Raw genomic sequence first — 22,430 nt, forward strand, 5'->3', positions numbered from 1 at the left:
TTCTGTAGCCTAAAACTTGGGTCCTGTGGCCTGTAGGATTATACGAATCCCTCCAGGTGGGAGTGTTGGTTGAATTTTCCAAACTATTTTGATGTATGGGGACAGGAAAGTGACAGAGTCCTGGAGGTTGTCAGAAGACATGGGGACTTGCATGGACTGTGTGCAGAGGCAGCGGCTCAGGGGGTCCGAGGCCGCCTCCACAGGCCTGAGGCCGGGCCTCGCCCATGAGCAGTCGGAGCTGAGGCCGTGGTGCTGCTCGGGCTCCCAGCACACACCAAAGCTAAGCCCTTTTGGTCTAGCTCTCTCCCACCCTTGTGTTTCTGTGGGCTGTGGGGTTCATGGAAAGCCCGAGAACTAACTTCTAACCCCGAGTGGGCTACTTGCCAGTTGAACGACCTTGGTGACAGTGTCTTGGGGAGCCTTAGATTTCACACAGGGAGAGCGAACCGTCATCGCAGGGTTTTATTGAGAGAACAAACCGAGTGAAATTCAGCACCTGACGCAGTGCCCGGCCATGGAGTGTTCAAGAAGTGTTGGTTCTCATTTCCACTTGAGATATGCAAACAGCTAAAAAGCATCTGTACTTGAAAAATTCTAACTCCTTGAACAAATAAGCCTATCCTTGTGAAAACAAAACGGTGCATGTAATGACCTACGTTAAATGTGTCTTACCGGCCAATTAATCATAGTGGTTAAACGTTTGCCTAAGGCTGTAAGAAGTCAAACAAGTAGGTCTTAAGGCAGGTAGGAAGGAAGGAATCGTATTCATTCCAAAGTTCTGAAAACTCAATGTGTAGGACACACAGCAGGTGTTGGGGGGAGGAAGAGGCCTGTTGGATGCCCTCGGACACATGCCCAGGATGGTGAGATGGGGCCTTGCCTTCACTGTGTATGCTCTTTCCCTGAGAAAAGACTCGAAGTCATTTGTGTGTGTGATTGTGTGTGTGTGTGTGTGTGTGTATGTGTGTGTGTGTGGTGTGCATGCATGTGTCTGTCTGTGACTGGGGGTCTCAGCAGCTCAGCTGACTCAGGCTCCCTGGGCAGAGTCTTGAGGAGAACCTGCTTATTCTCTGAGATTGGCCCATTTTCTAGGGTGCCGTGTGTGCCCAGGGTCCCCTAGGCCAGGGCAGTGCTGCACGGCCATTTGATGTGACTGAAGGCCAGGGTAGGTGGGCTGACCAGGGGGTGACTCTGCTTGGCCAGGGGGTGGTCTCCAGTGGTCCAGGATGGGCTACTCTGCCCCTCGCTCTGGAGACAGGTCAAGGGGTGGCAAGAGCCTTCCTAAGGTCCTCACTCCTCTTGTGGTCAATGTCTTCCATTTCCCGTAGTTTCTGCAGAGGGCATCAGGAAAAGTTGGCTGTCAGGGTGGGCTTGAGGAGCCGCTGCTGATGTGAGGCTAGGGAGGACTCCCAGACCTGGGCTGCAGCTGCGGTGTCCACACACGTGTCTCCCTGCACACTCATGGCGGACCCTCCCCCACCCCTCCCTGTGGCTTCTCCTACCTGGGAGATCTCAGCAAGGATGAGCCCTTGGTACTGTCTGCCCTGTCCCAGCGCCTCCATGCCAGCCAGGAATTCCTTCCTCTCCTGGATCTCCTTTACCACTAGACGGGGGAGAAGGGCCGTCCGTTTATGGGGCAGTAGGGGGCCAGCAGGCTCCTGGCGGGGGGTAGCGGGGGGGCAAGAGGTTGCCTCTCTCAGGGAGAGGAAGCAGTTCTGTGGTCAGACAGCGTTTCTCACTTTGACCACAGATTATGGGCCCCTCCACACCCCTCACCCCAGCATAAGTGGCCCATCCGTGGCTTACATTCTTCAAAGCGGTCCAGCTTGGGGGCTGAGTCCTCCTGTCGCACTGGAGGGGGCTTTCTTTTCCATTCCTCTGAGTCCTTCCCAGTGGCAAAAATATTTTGGAGTCTTCGCTTCTCTTTCTCCAGATCTCCTGTAGGGCCCGGAAATGGCCTCATTAAGGCAGGCAGGGCACCCCATTCATGACATGCTTGTTCCAGGGTCCCTGGGTGACATGGACGGGTCTTCTGCAAACCGGGCATCTTCTGCCCTGGGAGCCCCTGAGCTTGTGTCAAGACAGGCAGGAAGGGGAAGGGCTGGAGAACAAATGTCAGAACGCATGCACTGTTCTGGTACAGAGTGAGACTAAGAAAACCCTGACTGTCGTGATGGCAGCCTGGGTATAGAGGCTGCGGGAACTGTCGGCGGTCCAGGCCAAGAGCTACATGGGACGCCAAGTAGGAAGGGGGACAAAGGCTCCGTGGAGTAGGTTGGCGTGCAGAGGAGTTCTGGATTGGAGCGACTGTGTGACCTTAAGAGCAGTGGCCGTGACACCTGATAGCCAAACGTTCCTCAGGGACTGGTGGACTCGAGTTAATCATTACAGAGTTCTAAAAATAAAAGGATCACCTAACTGGTTTCCCCTGTACCCTGAACACCCCAAACTAACAAGCACATTAGTATAAACAGCATGAGAATTTGATTAGACACCTGCTCACCTGTCCTTGCCGCACCCCCCACCCCCGGTCCATTTGGGGAAGGAGGTGGAAGAGGGGCTCTTGAGGCCCTCTCACTTACGGGTGGCTTGAGGCTTGAATGGTTCCCGGCTGTAGGCCCCGTTGGCTTGGCACAAGCTGGCAGGCCGCAGGTGGGGCCGGGCCGCCAGGATGGGAGGCAGGTAGATGGCTACGGCTGGCTGTTTGGAAGGCGACGCCCTCTGGCTGGATGTTGGGCTGCACTGTAGGGGCAGAGTGTCTCCTCCTGGGGAAGGAAGGTTCCAGTGTGTGTGTGGGGGGGAATTCACCTCTGTTGTGTTCTGTTTTGTTTTGTTAATTTATAAAAGTGGTACCGCCTGTTACAACAAGTCAAAGAGTATAGAAGTCTTCCCTTATGCCTTCCAGTCCCCCACCCGACCCCACAACAAGCGATTGTTAGAATTTGGTGATCTTGTTCCAGACTTTCTGATGTTAATACAGACACGGTCAAAGATATATGTGCGTATATGACCTTCGTGTTTCAAACACTGGATCATACCGTATTATATTCAGTAACAGACTCTTCGCTTAACACGTTATCATGGACAACCTTCCAGAGCACTCCATTTATATATAACTTATTTTTTATAGCTATATACTAGTTCTTAGAATGGATACCGTATTTATTTTATCCAACTAGTCTTCTAATTTCAGAAATTCAAGCTGTCCCCCCCCTTTTTTTTACTACTTCAAACAATGCTGCAATAAACATTCTTGTGCGTCAAGCCTCCCCCGGTGCTTTTATTTCTATAGCTGGAACCCTCAGACCTGCTTGGCCCACAGGCAGGGAGGGATGGTTCAGATGGTAATACACACCAGCCCCTCCTCCCGTCCATCCCCACTGTCTTTTTTTTTTTTTTCTAGATTTTATTTATTAATTTGACATAGAGACACAGCCAGTGAGAGAGGGAACACACAAGCAGGGGGAGTGGGAGAGGGAGAAGCAGGCTCCCAGCAGAGAAGCCTGATGCGGGGCTCGATCCCAGAACGCTGGGATCACGCCCTGAGCCGAAGGCAGACGCTTAACCACTGCGCCACCCAGGCGCCCCCATCCCCACTGTCTTGACCCAGATCTGGGGCTCCTCCCCCAGGCCAGCCAAGTGCGTCACCTCCTATCTGGTTGGCCGGTCCCTCCTCTCAGTCGCCCCAAAGCCCAGCTCAGAGCAGGCCCCACCCATTGTTTTGATTTGCCTCCCATCTGCCTTGTCTACTTTTCCAACCTTCTGTCATCCACTCAGCAAAGACATACTGAGCATCTGCTCTGTGCCAGGTCCAGGGCACTGGGGGTTCAGTAGTAAAGTAAGACAAAGTCCTGCCCTCGCGGCACTTACCTTTGGGGTTGGAGGGGTGTGGATGATGATTAAATAAAATACGTAGATTGTGACAGTACAGGGATGGAACACGGTATGTCAGAGCAGGCTTGACAATTTTAAATAGGGTAGGCAGGGAAGGCCCCATGAAGAGGGTAACGTTTGAGAGAAGACCTCAAAGGGGAGTAGCTCTACTGTCCAGATACTTTGGGGAAGAGCATTCCAGGCAGAAGGAACAGAGGAGCGAAGGCCGTGAGGTGGTAATGTGCCTGGAGTGTCCAAGCAACAGCCAGGAGGCTAGGGTGCCAGGAATGGGGTGAGCAAGGTGGGGGTATAGTGGGAGTAGAGGTCAGAGGTCAGGGAGGGCAAGAGAAGTACAGGGCCTTGTAGGCCTCTGGAAAGATTGGCTTTTACTTTGAGGTGGGAAGCCATCGGAGGCTTTGAGCAGAGAAGTTACATGGTCCTTTGACTGCTGATGAAAATACAGTGTGGGGGCCAAGGGCAGAGTCAGGAATGGTTTGAAGGGCAAGCAGACCCAAGCAGATGGGCTGGATGTGGGGTCTGGGAGAAAGAGAAGGAGGAGTCAAGGATGGTTCCAAGATGTCTGTCCTGAGGGCCTGGAAGGATGGAGTTGCCATTACTTCCCACAAATCCTCCCCTTCCCACAGCCTCTACCTGGAGCCCCAGCACACCTTTCCCGCTCTTCTCTGAAGAGACGCTGTGCTTCCTGGAATGTCCCTCCTGCTCCCTCCACACCCTATTTCCGCCTGTCCAGGGCCAAGTGCTCCCTGTCCTCCGTCCTCCAGCCCATCCTCAGGCAGTGACTGCGGCCCAGGTAATTCTGGGAGTTCAGGTGAAGGAGAGGCGTTTATGGCTTGCCTCAGAATTCGAACGAAGCCTCAAAACAGAAGCCTCAAAACAATACGTAGGATTTGGTTAAGGGGAGAACAAAAGAGAGGGGATTCGAGAAGAAAGCCGACTCAACACCAATGCTTGGAGGCAAGTTTTTAAAAAAGAAAACTAAGGGGGCACCTGGGTGGTGCCGTTGCTTAAGCGTCTGACTCTTGGTTTTGGCTCAGGTCGTGATCTCAGGGTCTTGGGATCGGGCCCCGTGTCGGGCTCTGTGCTGAGCGTGGAGCCTGCTTGAGACTCTCTCTCTCTCTCCCCCTCTGCCCCTCCCCACATTCTCTCTAAAATAAATAAATAAATCTTTTTTAAACAAACAAACAAACAAATAAATAAATAAATAAAAAGAAAACTTAGGAGAATAAAACTGTCCTGCAAACCCATTCCTTACCTTGGTTTCCCCACTAATGAAATCAGTCCTTTAGTAAACACCCAGCACCTGGGCACCTGGGGTCCTGTGGTGAACATGGCAGATATAGTCCTTGGCCTCCTCGAATTTACTTTTAGTGGAATTTCTAGCACCTCCCTTCCTAGTCATGCTGCAGGGGGCACCAGATTATTCGTGGATTGCTGAGTGCAGAGATGGAGTGATGGGATGGGGATGTGCTAAGGTGCCAGGCTCCGACAGCCTGCGTTGTCCTTGTCCCCAACGAGGAGGACCTGACCCCTGTGCTGGCGTGGCACAGACTGCCCCGGCCAGCTGGACACGCACTGCCAATATTTGCCTCTCTGGCTCTCCCTTCCCTTTACTTCTGTGGCTGCTCAGGATGTCCTCCCATAAGCACATCCTTCGGCACATAAGACAATCACTTCTGGTGGACTCAATAGAGAAGATTCTGACATTCTCTTCAGGGCTGCTTCACAGGTTGCTGTTCTGATCCATTAAATGCTGATTGAATTAAATTTCAGGAAGCAAGGTAGTGTTCAAGATCCGAGAGAGCACCTTGCTATTGTGCCCCTGTACTTCCATTTTTTGGTTTTCCTTCAAAATAACTAATACGATGGGTGGCCAGAGGTGAGCTGTGGACAGCCTTTGTGCACTCGTCCTGTGTTGGAATTCTGCCAGTTGTCTTGCTTCTGCTAGCTAAGCTGTGACTAAATAAAACGAGGAGTAAGACACACACACACAGTCCTTTCCTCTGGAGAGCTCATACGGTATGTGTGTAACAGGGAGGGACAGATGGCAGACATGACCACGTGGAGACTATTTTGGCTGGGCAGGACGTCTTGATCGGGCTGTGATCTCTTGGAAGGTTGGCTAGAGATAGACTACAAGCCAGAGGCTTGTTGTCGTGCTAGGACCCAAGTCCCAGGAAGAAGCAAAAGCCCTAAAGGGTCAATTCTCCAGGAGGAACGACTAGAAATGCTGTTCGAAAAATTTTTTGGTCTTTTTATTTTTTATTATTTTTTAAAAAGATTTAGTTATTTGTTTTTAGAGAATGAGAGAGAGAGAGAGAGAGCATGCCCACGCACAGGAGAAGGGGCAGAGGGAGAGAATCCTTCAAGCTGACTCCCTGTAGTGAGAGCCCTAACGGGCTTGATCTCACAGGCTGTGAGATCATGACCTGAGCCGAAACCAAGAGTTGGATGTTCAACCAACTGAGCCCCCCAGGCACCCCTCCTTTGGTTTTTTTTTTTTAAAGATTTTATTTATTTATGTGACAGAGAGACAGCCAGCGAGAGAGGGAACACAGCAGGGGGAGTGGGAGAGGAAGAAGCAGGCTCACAGCAGAGGAGCCCGATGTGGGACTCGATCCCGGCACACCGGGATCACGCCCTGAGCCGAAGGCAGACGCTTTAACGACTGCGCTACCCAGGCGCCCCCTCCTTTGGTCTTTTAAAATGAGGTCCCCTACCCCTTTATATGGAAGAGCAATGAAAGTGTCGTCCAGAGTCCCTCCACCCAGGAAGCCTCTGTGGAGTGCCTCTTACTTTTCACGGTGTCCATGATGTGGCGCTGTTGGAAGTTAGTCAGTTTGGATTCCTTCATCATCACTGCAAAGATACAAGCATCTCTATGAGGCCTCCTGGGTGCCAGGCAGAGCCCTTCGTCTCACCCTATTCCAGTGTAAAACTGTATCTCCCCCTAACCCCATTATGCAGCCGGGTGCTCCTTCTCTCCCTTCCCTGCTTCACTTTGTCTGGAGCACTTACCAGCATCAAAATTCTACATATCTTACTTATTGTCCCCTTCCTACTAGAATATTAGCTCCATGGGACAGCAAGGATTTTTGCTGCTTTTCTTTTCTTTTTTTTTAAAACTGCTGTATCCCCGGCACTTAGAACAATGTCTAAAGCATGTGAAGTAGGCTTAAAATTTTTGTTGTTGAGTGAATGAACGAATGGACAGTATTTATTAAGCATGTGCCAGGGGCTGGAGCTACAGTTGTCAGCCCAAACAGGCACAATGCCTGCCCTGATGGAATTCATGGTCTAGAGGGGTAGATGAATATTAATCCAACGGGAGACAACTAAATATAAATACCTGACTACAGGTTGTGCTGTCCATTGAAGGAAAAGGTATTTGGTGGTGTGAAGGTGCAGAACCGTGGGTTCCACTGTGGCGGTGGTGGGTGGGGAGGAGATAAGGCTTCCTGGGGAAATTGAAAGTGTGATCTCAGGGATGCACAGGAGTTCACCTCTTTAAAATTCTAATTTCTTTGACTTTTGGCCGCTCGCAAGTTGTAGGATCCCTGAACCTTTCTGAACCCCAGCCCCAGGCTTCTTATCTATAAAATGACAATAGCAATTGCTAAGCCACAGGTCATGTAGGGGAGAACCGACTTACAGAGGGTAACTGTTACCACCACTCTTCTCCTGTCCTTTATTTTATTTTTTTTAAAGATTTTATTTATTTATTTGACAGAGAGAGACAGCCAGCAAGAGAGGGAACACAAGCAGGGGGAGTGGGAGAGGAAGAAGCAGGCTCCCAGTCTGATGTGGGGCTCGGTCCCAGGACCCTGGGATCACGCCCAAAGCCGAAGGCAGACGCTTAACGACTGAGCCACCCAGGCGCCCCTTCTCCTGTCCTTTAAACACACTGACCTCTGAGCAGCTCGCAGGTCCCTGGGGTGTAAGTGGCCGATTTGGGGCAGCGCCAGAACCCTGTTCCTTTGGTCACTGCCTCCACCCTTTCCTGGGAAGCCATGGAAGGGCTCTGAGGACGGAAAAACGCAATGGCACAACCCCTGTCTCCCAGGTCCAATCTCTGCTCCCGCACCCCACTACGCCACCCAAAGTCTGGGAGGGGGGTCAAGCCCCAGGAGAATCGTGACGTCGCCGTCAATATTGCGACAGTGCCCGATGCTCCTACCCCGAACAGACACACAGGCAGACCCACCACACGAACGGAGACCTCATCCTGACCATGCGCCTGCGGCAGGGAAGCCCTCTCTGGAGGAAGGGGGCATTAGGATAGCAGTGGTCCGGACAGTGCCCGTTGGGGGATACGCCAAAATTGAAACCTCACCCTAAAGTAAGACCCCGGCTGGGTGCCCCCCGCCACAGAGAGCGGCTGGGTTCCGGAGACCGCAACCACCGCTCAGTTGCGGCCCTGCACCTGGGCCCCGCACAGACACTCGCAGATCTCCGCGACCACAGCCGCCACCAGCTGCTCTGGCTACCATGGTAACGGGCGCACGCCTCTCGGCGCGTGCGCACAGTTACGGCTCCGGCCAGCCTCCCGGAAGTACTAGCCTCTGGGTCACGGCGCCGGCGCAGAGTACGCGAGGCGCCGCGCGGGACGCTTCCACGCCGTTTGCGGGTCTCCGCGCGGGTCTCGGGAGAAGAGTCGCTTTGCGTTGGTGAGGACGTCATGTCAGACAACGAGGACAAGTGAGTGCGGAAGCTTCGGAAGGGGCCAGTGAAGCGGGAGCCTGGGTTGAAGAAGGCTGTGGAGCCGGGCTTGAGGGGCAGTGTCTGAGGGCACTGCGGATGCTGAGGGGGCCCGCGGGGTGGGTGAGGGGAAGGGCGGGGAGCCAGGGGCAAAGACCCGGCCGGAGGCTGGGCACGGAAAGGCCCGACTCAAGGGTCCAGACAGGAGCAGTGAAAAAGGTCTTTCAGCAGACTTCCAGCGAGCCGGGCTGTGTGTTTTGTAATGGGAGTATTGAAGTGAATTAGGCATAGTCCCTGCTCACCGGGTGCGCCCTTTCTAGAAGAGGGGACAGGCCCAGAAACAGGTAGTACGGGGTCGTGTGAGAGTACGCTGTAGAAGTATGTAGTATAGAAGTCGTCCCGGGAAGAGTCTGGCGAGACCCCGGGGGCGGTAAGGGTCTGGAAGGGTTGCAGTAATCTCAGCGAGAGAAGGTAGTGGCTTGGATTGGGGTGACACTAGTAGACGTGGTGACAAGTGGTTTTGAATTCTGGATTGATTTCGAAGCTAGAGCTCAAAGATTTCGGAATGCGCGGGTCGGAGGAGAGTCTTTTCTGAAGATAAAAATAGTGGAGTCATCAGCATAAGTATATTAGTCAAAACTAAGAATCAGGTGCGATCACAAGGGGAGTGTCAGTAGGGAAGAGTAGATGGCTGGTGACCCTGTGTTAGAGCATTCTAGGATTTAGCACTCGCGGGAAAAGAGAGGAAACCAGCAGAGGAGACCAAGATGGAGCAGCACCTTGGGGAGGTGGGGAACCCCAAGAGAGAGGTGGCCTTGCAGTCAAGTGAGGCGAGTGTGTTAATTGGGGGGGGGAGTGGGGTGTGGTCTAGTGTGCCAACTAATCAAGCTAAATGAGAACAGGAATTGTCGATTGCATTTAGCAACATGGCCATCATTATTGAACTTGAGAAGAGTGGTTTTGCTGGAACTGTGGAGGTGAAGGTCTTACTGGAGTGAGATTATGAAAGAATGGGAAGAGAGGAATTGGAGACAGGGAAGATGGGCATCTCATGAATTTTGGTTCCAAGAGAAGCATGGAACTAGGGCTCTGTGGGAGGTAAAAGAGAAGTAAGGTTTGTTTGTTTGTTTTTAAAGATTATTTATTTGTTTGAGAGAGAGGTGGGGAAGGACAAAGAGAGAGAGAGAGAGAATCTTAAACAGACTACGTGCTGAGAGCAGAGCCGGATGTAGAGTTCCATCCCACGACCCTGAGATTATGACCTGAACTGAAACCAAGAGTCAGACACTTAACCGACTGAGCCACCCAGGCGCCCGTGTGTGTTTTTTAAGATGGGGGAATAACTACATGTTTATACATTGATGGGAATGATCCAGTAGAGAGGGAAACAGTGACGGTGAATGAATGAGTCCTAGCAGAATTTGGGGGCTGATGGGGTAAGGATGAAGGAGTAAAATGGAACAGAAATTTGGTTCACTGATTAAGTAGTTATTTATTGAGCCCTTTCTACATATCAGATGAGACACACATCTCTTCTTTGATTCTAGCAAATGGTGCTCCAACTAACTGATCTCTTTTTCTTGTACAGTTTTGATGGTGACGACTTTGATGATGTGGAGGAGGATGAAGGGCTAGGTGACTTGGAGAATGCTGAGGAGGTCAGTATTTAGCTGTGGGCTCCCTTCCTCCACAGCCCAAGCTGCCAAATAAGCCAATCGGTGATAATTGCCTGAATGAGTGAGCAGTGTTTTGGTCCTGGGTAGTGGAAAAGTCCTACAGGATGGGCCATAGCCTGTGACAGCTTTTGGGGCACTTGGTTTGCTGATGGGTGAAATACCACCATTCATTCAGCAAGCATGTGTTGAATTTTTATTATGTACTAGGTGCCCTGTGGGCAGGGTTTATGTAAGGGGGCAGGATTTATGTAAGGAGCCAGGTGGAGAGTGACCGGGATAAAGCTGGAGAGCTGAGGGCCCACATCAGGCAGGATTTTCTAGCCTAAAGGCACTGGAAGCCCCGACAAGTATTGAGGCAGAGAGTGTCATGATCCAGTTTACACTTTAGAAAGGGCATTCTGGCCTCAGAGTGACGAGTGAGTTGGGGAGGAGCAGGAGTAAAAGAGACCCTTAGGGTCTCTCCATCCAGGCAAGAGACCCGTGGCATGGACTTGGGTGCTCGCAATGTAGGTGATGAGAAAATGGATGAATGAGATATTTTGGTGGGTTGGGTACGGAGCTAAGAAAGTGGGAGATGACAAGGGCGACCCCCAGGTTTCTGGCTTGCATAACCCAGTGGATGGGTTGCTACCTTCATGAAAGACATAGGGCTTTCTGTCCTGTGACTGATGGAGGAAGAACTGCTTTATGGCTCCCAGAAAGGGAACGATCCCTCAATTTTTTTAGGCTTGGAAGCTGAAGCCCCCTTTTTGGATTTCCTCTTTCTGCATGGCACTCTCAGGTACCTATTCACTGAGTCAGAAACCTCCCTCCAATCCTCCTCGTCCCCCACCATCCCTGTTCCGTTGATTCTGCCTCCTACACATGGTCTGGCCCTGGTTCTGTTTCTCCATTCTTTGTGCTTTAGCCTGGTTTAGGTCTTCATTGCTTTTCACTCACTTTATTGCGGAAATGTGTTACTGGTTTTCCGGCCTTCAGTCTCTTGCCACTCTGCTTGATTCGCCATTCTGCCAGAGTTGTCCCTCTTACCTGATTGATTACTACTGGTCTTCCTATAGGGTCTGCTTCTGCCCTTGCCCCCTGCAGAATAGCCTCAACAGAGCATCCATAGGGATACCTTTAAATCTTATTTTTTAAAAAAAAGATTTTATTTATTTATTTGAGAGAGAGCATGCATGAGCAGGGGGAAGGGGGAGAGGAAGAGGGAGAAGCAGACTCCCAGCTGAGCAGGGAGCCTGATGGTGGACTCGATCCCAGGACCCTGAGATCATGACCTGAGCTGAAGGCACATGCTTAACCGACTGAGCCATCCAGGGATACCTTTAAATCCTAAGTCAAATTGTGTGTGTCTCTCTATTCAGAACCCTCATCCAGGGGCTTCCCATCTCATATAGAGTAAGTGCCAAACAGAAGTACAAGGTCCTCCATGCCCTGGCCACCTGCTTTCTCATCTCTTCTTGCTGTCCCTGTCATGCCAGGTCGACTCCTGCTCAGGATCTTTGGTCACTCTGTTCCCTCTTACAGGAATGGTTTTCCTGTAAATATGCACATGACCTACTGCTCACCTCCTTCAGGCCTTTGTCCAAGTGTTCCCTCGGTGAGGCCTCCATGACCATCCTATTTAAAGTGGCAGCGTCCTCCCCCTCCTCCAACAAACCCATCCTGGCACCCCCTGTCTTGTTTCAGTTTTTAATTTTACTTATTTTTCCATTTGTTTTTATACTACATATTTTACTTGTTAATTTTGTTTGTTGTCTTTTCTCATAATGTAAGTGCTATAGGGGAAGAATTTTTATTTGTCTTACTCTTCTATTTCAAGAACTTGGAACGCTATCTGACACTCACTGAGCACTCAAATATTTGTTGACTTAATTCTTTGTTGTTGTTGTTGTTGTTTTAAAGTTTATTTATTTTTGTAATGTCTACACCCACGATGGGGCTCGAACTCACACCCCGAGGTCAAAAGTCACATGCTCTACCCACTGAACCAGCCACGTGCTCCTAATTATTTATTATAGAATTTATTCCCCTGCCTAAAATGCTATGTTCACCTTTTGCTCTAATCATACTTCACAACTAGTACATTCTCTCCCACCCCTGTGTTTTTTGTGCATGCAACTCAGCCTGCCTGGAATGCCCTTCTCTTTCTCATTGGCTTGGCAGCTCCTACTCATTCTTCTGGAGTAGCTCAAGTCTCATCTCTGGACTGTCTTCCTAACCCCCAGCACAAGGTTGATGTCCTCCACCTCCTTGTTAACTGTTTTGCACACTTGCATCCCTTTGTAGCACCTGCTGTTTTGTTTGCTCATGTCTCCTCTCCTGACCGAAATCTTTGAGAACAGAAATGCTTAGCTTACTGTCTTATCACCCATTATGATGATGTTTGGGACATGACAGATGCTTGATACTTAATTGTTGAATGCGTCTGAATGCGTATATATTCCTGCCATCACTTTGGCTTTTTAGCCACTTGACCTATTGATTCAGTTGCCCTATCTGAAAGATGGAGTGCTTACTCCTTGCCTCCTGCTTAGAGAGATTTGTTGTCTGTGCACAAGGACTTTGCATACAGCTCGTGTTCTGGGACCACCCCATCTCCAGACTGTCTGCTTCTCTCTTCTGGATGAGGTAGCTGGCTCTGGAATCCCAATCATGGTTCTTCTGTTTCACTAGGTTGGAGACTTTGGCCAAGTTAGCTCCCACTCTGAGCCTCTAAAATGGGCACTGTCACCCCTACCATGTAACGTTATTGTGAGGACTAAATGAGGCGTCACGAACTGCAGCAGCGTGAGCGCGGACACGTAATAAGCGATAATAGTAGTGGTGATTGTCATCATTGTCATCATCATCCCCTGAGACTTTCCGTCTTTTCCGTCTTGGTGTCCAGGAGGGCCAGGAGAACGTTGAGATCCTCCCCTCTGGAGAGCGACCACAGGCCAACCAGAAGCGAATCACCACACCGTATATGACCAAGTATGAGCGAGCCCGTGTACTCGGCACCCGCGCCCTCCAGATCGCGTGAGTGTGTGCCCCCTCATGATCTTTTCCATGGGTCAGGCCGCAGTGAGCTTCCGAGCTATTGATGTGGCCCAGCGGGCACGTGAAAACACTCTCCGTGCTCTCACATGCTAAACAAGACTGGTGCATCTCTTCGGGCCGGGCACTATACTAGATTCCTGCCCTCAGGGAGTTTGTGATCCAGTGGGAGAAACAGAACATGAACCTCTGAGAAGCCAAATAACAGCACAGTAGAAACATAAAAATACAGAACTGGAGTGCCTGTCAGGTTCGTGAAGCAAAACAAAGAAAAAAAATAAGTGTGAATACAGGGAGCCGTAGACCCTTGCAGGTTGGTTAGTCAGGGTGCTGGGGCAGCACCTGTCCGGCTTAAGGTGGTTCTTGACTTGAGGTGGAGTGTGGCCAATCCTGAGGAGTGGGGAGGCCCTCCACGCAGAGGCCAGGCCGGACCCTTCCTGTCTTCTAAGTTTGGAGCCAGGTGAAGAGTGACAAGACTCAGAAACTAGCCAGCAGCAGTTGGGAGGTCAGAATGTCTGATGATTGCACATTCACCCTGTCAGCCACAGGCAGTACAGGCATCCGGAGGCTGTGTCTGCAGCCAAGGTTGTGCGCGAAGACCTGGAAACACCCTCCCTTGTAGTCAGGTGGCTTTGAGAAAGCAGGGATTGTCGACGCTCGGCTACAGGTAACAGCTTTGTCTCCCAGACTCTCCTCTTGGGAGTTATTTCTCCTTCCTGGGGAGGAGTGAGTCAGGGGACAGAGAGAAGGCAGATGTGTTATTGGTTACTCTAATAGAATGTCCTCTCCAGGGAAACACAGGCTGAGGAAATGAACCTCCACCCCAAACGTCTTATAAGCTGGTGTGGGAAATGGTGGGTATCTGGAGGAGTGGGTGCTTCAAGTAGGGACTAGGGGAAAATTGGCGAGAAAGAAAAGCTCGGGTCAGCTTTGTGGAGTCCTGCATGCTGAAGGAGATTCTAATCTGTGTTCCCTTCTTTGTTTTCAAATAGCATGGGGCTTTATCCCCTCTAGTTCTGTGGGGTAAAGATGACCACCGTATCCACTTTGAACAGGGTTTTATGGGTGGGCAACACTGTTCCTCACCTTCAAAGTAGTAGACCTCTCTCTAGCCTGGTTGTATTCCTGGCTGGTCTGGGTGGAATTAGAGCTGCACTCACTGTCATAATTCTGATAATCTCTGGGTCAGGATCCTCTGGGTCTGTACCATCAATTATGGTAGCCACAAGTTACATGTGGCCATTTAAGTTAAGTAAAATTTTGTTTGTTTTTTTAAGATTTTATTTATTTGTCAGCAGGTGCGAGTGAGCACACAAGCAGGGGGAGTGGCAGGCAGAGGGAGAAGCAGGCTCCCCGTGGAGCAGGGAGCCCGATGGGGGACTCAATCCCAGGACCCTGGGATCATGATCTGCGCCGAAGACAGACCCTTAACTGCCTGAGTCACCCAGGCATCCCTAAGTTAGGTAAAATTAAGTGAAATTAAAAGTTCAGTTTTTCAGTCTAATTAGCCACATTTCAGATACTCAGTAGGCACATGTGGCTAGGGACTCCATAATGGATAGTGCAGATAGAGGACATTTACATCATTGCAGAACATTCCAGTGGGCAGCACTTGTCCAGGCTAAAAATGATCCAGCAGAAAGAATAACTTGTAAATCATTTTTCAGACAAGTAGAATGATTCTCTGCAAGCTTAAAGTCTTTCAGCACTGAGTGAGACACTGTGCTTGTACCTGTTGGGGAGGTGAAGCTGATTACAGATGGCCCCAGGCTCCCAGACCCCCAAGTGTTTGCCACCTGCTGGGCAGATGTCTCACAAATAACCAGAACCTAAGGCAGAGGGGTGCCGTGCTTTACAGAAAGCAGGAGGAAGGAGAGAAGGGAGTCACTGTAGGGGTGCCTGGGAGAGCCCTGGAGGGATGGTTAAAGGCAGGTGGTTTTTAGGGTAACTCAGGTGCCAGAGACGGAACAAGGAAGGGCAGGCAAGGCATGGATTGTGGTGGGGGAATGGCAAGTAGCTGGGGGCACAAGACAGGAAAAGATGTCCCCAGTGCCTTGAGTGACAGGTTCAGAAGATCAGCATGCATTTGGTGGGCAGTGTGGGGCACTTAAAAGTTGGGAGGCAGACACTCAGTACACTACCAAGTCCCAGTGTCCTGCTTCGCTTTGGGAGAAGCTTGGTTCAACTTAGTTGGGTCTATTGTGCTCCTTCTGTTAAGGGCTAGGATGCTGTCTGGTGGTTCCCCACTTGCTGTAGGCCCTCGGACAGCCAGGGCTGTATCTTGTCACCTAGTACCAAGTGTGGGACCCTGTACCTTGTAGGTGCTGAACAAACATTTTTTGGGTTTTTTTGGATGAAGTCTCACTCTGATTCATTAGCACCACCTGGCGGCTGATGTTCACCACAGCCGTTTCTTGAGGATCGGTGCCAAGTGGGGTCCCTGGTGCAGGACAGAATACCTAAGGGCACACTCATGATTCACACATCGTACGCACAAGGCTGGATAAATGGACTTGAATTACTCATATCTTGAAAGAAATAAGGTGTACGCAGAGCAGGAAAAACATTTGCTACATTCTTTAAAGCTTTAAATTTGGGGGAAATTTAAATACTTGAGAGGAGATATAGGGAAAGTTAAACATTTGGTCTCTGCCCCTGGGAAATTTTCAGGCTTTTGGGAGTGACAGAAATCAAAATAATAATAAAATTAGTAAATTACATTGTATAAACTGGTGGCTCTCAACTGGCTATGATCAGAATCACGTGGTGAGCTTTGCAGATGTAGGTTCTGAGGCTTCTTCACTGGACTTTCTATTCAGAAGGTCTGGAGCAGGACCTGAGAGCCTGTATTTTTAGCATGTCCTCCTAGTAATTCTGATGGTCATCGGGTTTGGGAACCATTTGTGTAAACTAGTGTTGAAATCGTGAATGGTGGCTTCTTAGAGGAGGTAGGCCTGGAGTTGGCATTTCTCCTGTTCATTTTGAGAGCCTCTGTTGCGGGCCGAGTGTTGTGTTAGGGCATGTGGTCCTGGGCCACCGGATGCCCATAGTCTAATACAGAAGATTTCAAAAAAGCAGCTACAGTACAGTGAGATCGAGAAGCTTACGTGAAATGCGTCAGGGCGCTGAGCATTGCCAGAGTAGGGATTTCCAGGGCAGAGGATTGCCAGAGTAGAGAAATTCGAGCCTCTCCCAGGCTTGTAGGGAGAGGAAGAGCTTATGAGAGGACACAGAAGGGAGCCAGCAGGGTGTGTCCGGGAAACCATGGGAGTTTGGTATGGCAGGAACGTGGGATAAGTACAGGCAAGTAGCATGAGAAGGTGCTACTAGAAAGGTGAGCAGACCGGGTTCTGCCTGATGGCTGTGAGGTGTCATGGAAGGGTTGTAAAGAGGTGAGCACCTGACTGCAGGCCCTGTGTGGAGGTTGGAAGAGCAGGACCCTGAGGGGTGTTGCCTGGATAGAGAAGGAAAGTGGTCTGGCTGGGCCCTGAGGCAGGCCTGAGGAGTTGGGTTAGAGCCAGCCTTTGCATGACCATTCCTTTGTGCTGGAATACTCTGCCATGGGTGCCCGGCTCAGGAGTCTGTGGAAGGCCCTTGGCAAGGGAAGTGACAAGAAGAATGTCATGGCCCAGTAACAAAGCCTACATGTGTCCTGTTCACAGTACCTTTCTTAAGTTTATGGATCTTTACTTTTTTTAATTTTTATTTTCTAAAGATTTATTTATTGATTTATTGATTGATTGATTTGACAGAGATAGAGAGTGTGAGCAAGCAGGGGGAGTGGCAGAGGGAGAGGGAGAAGCAGGCTCCCTGATGAGCTGGAAGCCCGATGTGGGGCTCAATCCCAGGACCCTGGGATCATGACCTGAGCCGAAGGCAGACGCTTCAACGACCTAGCCACCCAGGCGCCCCCAAGTTTATGGATCTTTAGCTTATTACGGGGAGGTGTTACAGCATGGTGGGTAGGAGCATGTGGGCTTCCAATCTTGGCTCTGCTACTTACTGGCTGTGTGAGCTTGGGCAAATCCCTGATCTCTCTGTTCCTTAGTTTCCTCCTCAGTAAAATGGAAGTTACAGCAGTTCTCACCTCAAACGAGATCCTCTATGGAAAGAGCTGAGAACAACATACGGTACTAAGTTAGCCAGTAGTGTTTTCGTGTCATTGTAGGAAGTCAGGGCTCTTTGTCTCCCATTTTTGAGTGAGGATACTGAGATGTGGAGAGAAATTCAGTGTCTCTGGAGGCAAAATTGAAATCCAGTCTCCTCGCTCCCACTTGCTTACAGTCACTGTGGCAGTGCCCCGAACCCCTTCCCACCCCCCACGCTTGCCTACCTCCCTAGAAGGTGACCTTTCTCGGGGAGGACTGGGGTGCTGATCTGATCCGATTTGTGAAGCGAGCCCCCTGTCTTCCTGCTGGGCCCTTCTCCCCCAACACGTGTCCCTATACCTACAGGATGTGTGCCCCTGTGATGGTGGAGCTGGAGGGGGAGACAGATCCCTTGCTCATCGCCATGAAAGAGCTCAAGTAAGTCACCCAGCCCGTGGTTCACTGCTTCAGAGCCCAGGGAGGCATCGCTTGGGTTCTCTGCTGCACACCCCCTCCCCCACATCCCTGGCTGGGGAGGTGTGGTTCTTGTTCCTGGAGGTCCTTAGTTTGTTCAGGAGTCAGCCCACTAGGAAGAGGGGTGGGAGGGGGCAGGCGAAGGGGGAGGGCTTTAATGAGACACGGTCCTCTCCGCTCTGTCGAAATCTCCCTCTTCCTGCTGCACTTTGGCTTTACCAGTATCCTGTTGCGCTTCCTCTTTCTCCCTTCAGCCATAGGATGGCCGAGCCTTTCCAGACCCACTGTCCCACACTCAGGGATGTAGGACTTTCTTTTTATTGTAATTTCTTTCCCACAAAGGGCCCTCATAGTCCCAAAAGGATGCTGCTAAGACTTCACTTTGCATTCTGCACACAGTCTGTCCCATCTGCTATAGAACTGGGGTCACCAACCCTCATATACTTGTGACTTCTCCCTGCCACAGGGCCCGAAAGATCCCCATCATCATTCGCCGCTACCTGCCAGACGGGAGCTATGAAGACTGGGGGGTAGATGAGCTCATCATCACCGACTGAGCTGGAATCATCTTCCTGACTGTGCCTCATCCTAGTTTCTATTTTCACATTCTTTATACATGTAAATAATAAACTGTTCAACCTTTCACCCCGCTCTGCCTCCAGCTGTCTGTGATGCCCACTCACTCCTTCCCTGTTACTGCCCCGCTGCCTGGCGGGTGCACCCATTCCTGTGGCCCCATGACTGTCAGCGCTAAGGAGCCCCAGGGGCCTTACTCCTTGTGGATCCCCTGCATCCCTCCCTCCATCTCCCAGATCACCAGCGCAAAGGCTGCTGCAGGGAGACACCTCAGCTGCCTTCCTAGCAGACAGACGAGTCTTTGTGCCCAGGGAGCTGGTTGCCATGGAAACCCCCAATTTCCTTTCCAGTGGGGACTGGCTGCAGGGGCTTCTCCCTTCTCAGGAGTATCACAGAGCAGGTCTCATCAAGCCACCCATTGTTTCCTGAGGACCTGCCTCGAGCCTCTTATCGTGGGCTCGGATCCCCTTTCAGGAGCTAGTGCCCCAGCAGGAAGCTTGAGGATGCAGTGATCTCCCGCCCTCCCCAGGCAGAGCCCTGCTGGGCAAGGCAGCAGCTGGAGCAAGGACCGAACACCTGCCCACCCCTGTCCCCACTCTGTCCCCACTCCTTAGGCCACTGTCCTCCATGGCCTTCTGGTCAGCCACTCCCATCCCCTCCCCTTCCCCACCTCTGCAAGATGTCCTTCCCCTTCTGTGTAGGACCCATGATCCTCTGAGGCCTTGACTGGGATGACGGTGGGCAGGGAAGCAGGAAGCAGGGCTCCCGGGTTCTAGGTGTAACATGAAGTTGAGACTGGCGCTTCCTCTGCCCTGGGTTCTGGGTCCTGCTCTCTCTTCACCCTGCTTTACCCAGCCTGCAGTAAGACCAATCACATTGTTTCCTCCCTCCCTCAGGGGGACAGGGAGAGGGTGTAAACTGACACCAACAGAGATAGAGGAAAAGTTGGCTCCCTGACTGTTCCAGCCTTGACCTCCATTTTGCTGCCTGCTCCCCTTCCAGGAAGAAGAGTGGGTTTGCCTGACCTCTGCAAGAGGCAGGGCCTCCGGGGTGGGTGCACTGTGGACAGAGTAGGAGTGACAAGTGTCCCTGGGAGTGGGAGGGGTGTCTGCCGCTCTGGAGAAGGGTTAATCCAGGGAGCAGTGGACTCTGCACCCCCTTCCTCCCTCCTCCAAGCCTGTGGAGTCCTTTAATCAAGTAGGGTGCTGAAATTCCAGCTCTGAAATGCCGCCTTTGTGCTGGCGTCCAGGCGGCCGCCCCGGAGTGCGGGGTCACTTTCTCGGCCCCGATTCTCTAAATGGTCTCTTTGTTCCTGCTGGGCCGCTCAGTATCAGATGTGATTAAAGGGAGATGGGGTTTGGGCGGGGGAAGAGAGAAGGGGCTGAGAGAGGGAGTAGGGGGTTAACCCTTAGGGGATAGGGGAGATGGAGAAAGGGGTGCCTTTCCTCCCGTCTCTCCCTTCCCATCCTGCTCCTCTTTCATGGAGTCAGTCCCTTGCTGCTCAGCTGGCCAGGCCTGGGCACAGCCTCTTCAATCCTTTCCCATCTCTCCACATCTGGCCCCATCTCTCCACTGGAGCCACTGCCTTCTTGAGGCCCAAGCACATCCAGAACCTGAGGTCTAAGGGGGTGAGCACAAGCCAGGTCTTCCAACTTCAAGGTCATTTGTCCTCTCTGGGGCCATTTCACCTCCTCCCGTATCCCCAGTGACTTCCCAGTCCATCTTCATCTCTTGAGAGGCAGGGTCCCGGAGCGGGTGGTTTCATCTCGATGTAGCCCCTCCCTTCTGCCCTGCTGGCTCTGTGTCCACAGCCCCACGGAGAGCAGGTGCAGTGAACACCTGGAAAGGGACTAACAGTCTGCTTTGCAGTAGAGGGGAACGGGCGGGCCATAAAAATTAGGAGCACTTACACTTAGTACTCACTGATCCCTAACAAAACTCTAGACTAGGTTGTTGCCTGTTTGAGAACACATAGGTCAATGAAGAGGAGATCCAGGAGCTAGCAGAGTTTCTAAGAATATTGCCACGTGAATCAAATTTCCTGTTCTCAAAGGTTAGTCGTCTGGTCGGTCTGGTCTGGTAGGTTGGAGGAGTCCCGCAGATACAGCGAATCTTGATTTCAGCAAGTCATCAGGCAGCCTTTCCATACAGATATGATGGAGAAGTTTGTACTTGTGGTGATATAGTTAGATTCAAAATTGGTTGGATGGTCTTTAATAGAACTGATGACGGAGAAGTATCTAGTGGTGGATATGGGCCTGTCTCTCTTCATTTCAGCCGTTTTTATTAGTGACTTGAATAAGGATATTCAAGTTTGCAGATATATAAAGCTCAGAAGGAGCATTAATAATAAGTTGGATTCAGAATTCCAAGATTGAGTATAGGTGGGAAAATGGTCAAATCCAACAAGCTGAAATCTGTTAAAAATCAGTACAAAATCCTGCCTTTATCCACAACACAACGAAAGAAAACACCAGAAAATAGCTTCTGTACAGTTTGGGGTGATCTGACTTGGCAGCAGATATGTCTACAAGAGCAGGGGTTTGTAGTTACCACTAAGCTTCATGGGAGCCAGTGGTTGTGGCTGAAGTTGCCAGAAGAGCCCACGTGACTCAGCTTCCAGATGGGAGTGTGGCTGGCCTGGGGGACTGGGCTAGCTCTTGGTGCTCCCTGCCCTACCCCAGGTCCTGATTAGGAGCTGAGGGGCTGGAGCTCCCAGACGAGAGAAGTGGATAAGGGAGCTGGGGATGCTGGTCTGGAGTCACGGAAGAAGCATCACCCCCTTCGACGAGCAGAAGTGAGGCCTGCAGGCCGTGGGCAGGGTGGAAGAGGACAGGCTGTGGACTCAGCTGGCTTCAGATTCCGGCGCCAGCACTTCTTAGCATCAACCTCTTGAAGTTTCAGCCGCCCGTTTGGAAAATAGGAATAACGAGCAGACCCACTCCTTCCTGGGCCTGAAAGCCCTTGGTAGAGCACTTGGTCAGGGAGCACTCAGTGCACGGGACACTTCCAACCCCCAGAGCCACCTATCAGTGGAGCATGGTGGTAAAGAGATTTCCCTTGTCCTTGAGCTGGAGGGGCTTCTGCCCCTGTGCACAGGTTGGAATTCCACCGAGGGAAGAGGGAGCTCTTAGGGAACGAACACTGAAGGTTTAGGTTGCGTGTCTGCCATCCTGGGTTTACACCCAGACACAGGCAGCTGCCACGAAGACTGGCTAGATCCTGGAGCAGACCAGGGTGTGTGTGTGTGTGCACGTGCCGGGGGAGGGGAGGCACAGAGAGGGGTGCAGGGAGAGAAGGCCCATCGGCACATCCTAAAGGATAGGCCTGCTGGCCGCAGACAGCCAGACGTCAGGCTTGACCCACACCTCTTTCAAATACCTGTCCCTTGAATTCTTGCAAGCCCCACCCCTCTGCTGGGCAAGTCAAAGGGGCTACTCGGAAGGTGCTGTTGCTGAGCTCCAGCTAGAACAGCAGGTGGCCCACTGACAGTATGGGCACAGCTGGGCCGGGGGAGAGCTCCCAGCGGAGGCCTCAACCCTGGGCATCCACTGACCCCCCTGGGATGCGAGTTCTCCCAACACACTGCACGCCCCCCCCACCTTCTCACCAGAGAGAGGAGACCTTCGCATTATCTGTCCTTTGCGTTCTACCCCTCGCTACTTCCAGAAGGCATCTGAGGAAGCATAGGGACAGGGATAAGAGACCAAGAGACAGGCCAGGTCAGGCCCACCAAGCAGGTAACTGGAACCTTTAATTTTATTATGTGGAATGCTTAATGCGGAGTTAATAGGGGCTGGAATACCTAGGAGAAGGGGAGAGGGGAGAGGGGCCTACTAAGATAAATAAGAGGGGGCAGTAATGAGTTACATGTGGACTGTAGGGGCTGCAGAACAGGAAAATAGGGGCAGACAGAGCTACATACTTTATTCAAATACCACTGGGAGGCAAAGGGCAAAAGGCCAGGGCAGAACGTACATGTCAGGAGTTT

The 22,430-nt window shown here is 51.4% G+C and overlaps 2 protein-coding genes across 5 annotated transcripts; one reads left to right on the forward strand and one right to left on the reverse strand.

Moving 5' to 3' along the window:
* Window positions 1–447: 447 nt before the first annotated feature.
* On the reverse strand, window positions 448–8,346 carry CUNH22orf23 (chromosome unknown C22orf23 homolog). Of its 4 annotated transcripts, XM_008705568.2 has the most exons (7): window positions 8,225–8,346; window positions 7,801–7,912; window positions 6,688–6,750; window positions 2,583–2,765; window positions 1,807–1,938; window positions 1,503–1,603; window positions 448–1,331 (listed from the first exon to the last, which is right to left on the reverse strand). In XM_008705568.2, exons 2-7 carry the CDS (start codon window positions 7,901–7,903, stop codon window positions 1,260–1,262), a joined length of 654 nt encoding a protein of 217 aa, XP_008703790.2. In that variant the 5' UTR covers window positions 7,904–7,912; window positions 8,225–8,346; the 3' UTR covers window positions 448–1,259. The 4 variants fall into 4 exon arrangements, with proteins under 4 accessions (XP_008703790.2, XP_008703787.2, XP_040493444.1 ...); XM_008705565.2 differs by having other exon boundaries at window positions 448–1,603; XM_040637510.1 differs by lacking the exon at window positions 8,225–8,346 and adding an exon at window positions 7,241–7,349 and having other exon boundaries at window positions 448–1,603; window positions 7,801–7,881.
* An 87-nt stretch (window positions 8,347–8,433) lies between these two features.
* Window positions 8,434–18,508, forward strand: POLR2F (RNA polymerase II, I and III subunit F). The gene is made up of 5 exons (XM_008705564.2): window positions 8,434–8,589; window positions 10,178–10,247; window positions 13,153–13,283; window positions 17,756–17,827; window positions 18,330–18,508. Exons 1-5 carry the CDS (start codon window positions 8,570–8,572, stop codon window positions 18,418–18,420), a joined length of 384 nt encoding a protein of 127 aa, XP_008703786.1. The 5' UTR covers window positions 8,434–8,569; the 3' UTR covers window positions 18,421–18,508.
* The last annotated feature ends 3,922 nt before the right edge of the window (window positions 18,509–22,430 follow it).

Source organism: Ursus maritimus, unplaced genomic scaffold (assembly GCF_017311325.1).
Source record: "Ursus maritimus isolate PB19 unplaced genomic scaffold, ASM1731132v1 scaffold_21, whole genome shotgun sequence".
Lineage (NCBI taxonomy): Eukaryota > Metazoa > Chordata > Mammalia > Carnivora > Ursidae > Ursus > Ursus maritimus.

Excerpts from the sequence above, each read along its gene's own strand:
- CUNH22orf23 (XM_008705565.2), bottom strand. The coding sequence starts at position 7,903 with ATGGCTTCCCAGGAAAGGGTGGAGGCAGTGACCAAAGGAACAGGGTTC. Across the intron at positions 6,751-7,800 it reads GACCTGCGAGCTGCTCAGAG|TGATGATGAAGGAATCCAAA; the intron begins GTCAGTGTGTTT and ends GTATCTTTGCAG. Across the intron at positions 2,766-6,687 it reads CATCATGGACACCGTGAAAA|GAGGAGACACTCTGCCCCTA; the intron begins GTAAGAGGCACT and ends TTCCTTCCCCAG.
- POLR2F (XM_008705564.2), top strand. The coding sequence starts at position 8,570 with ATGTCAGACAACGAGGACAA. Across the intron at positions 8,590-10,177 it reads ATGTCAGACAACGAGGACAA|TTTTGATGGTGACGACTTTG; the intron begins GTGAGTGCGGAA and ends TTTCTTGTACAG. Across the intron at positions 17,828-18,329 it reads ATCGCCATGAAAGAGCTCAA|GGCCCGAAAGATCCCCATCA; the intron begins GTAAGTCACCCA and ends TCCCTGCCACAG.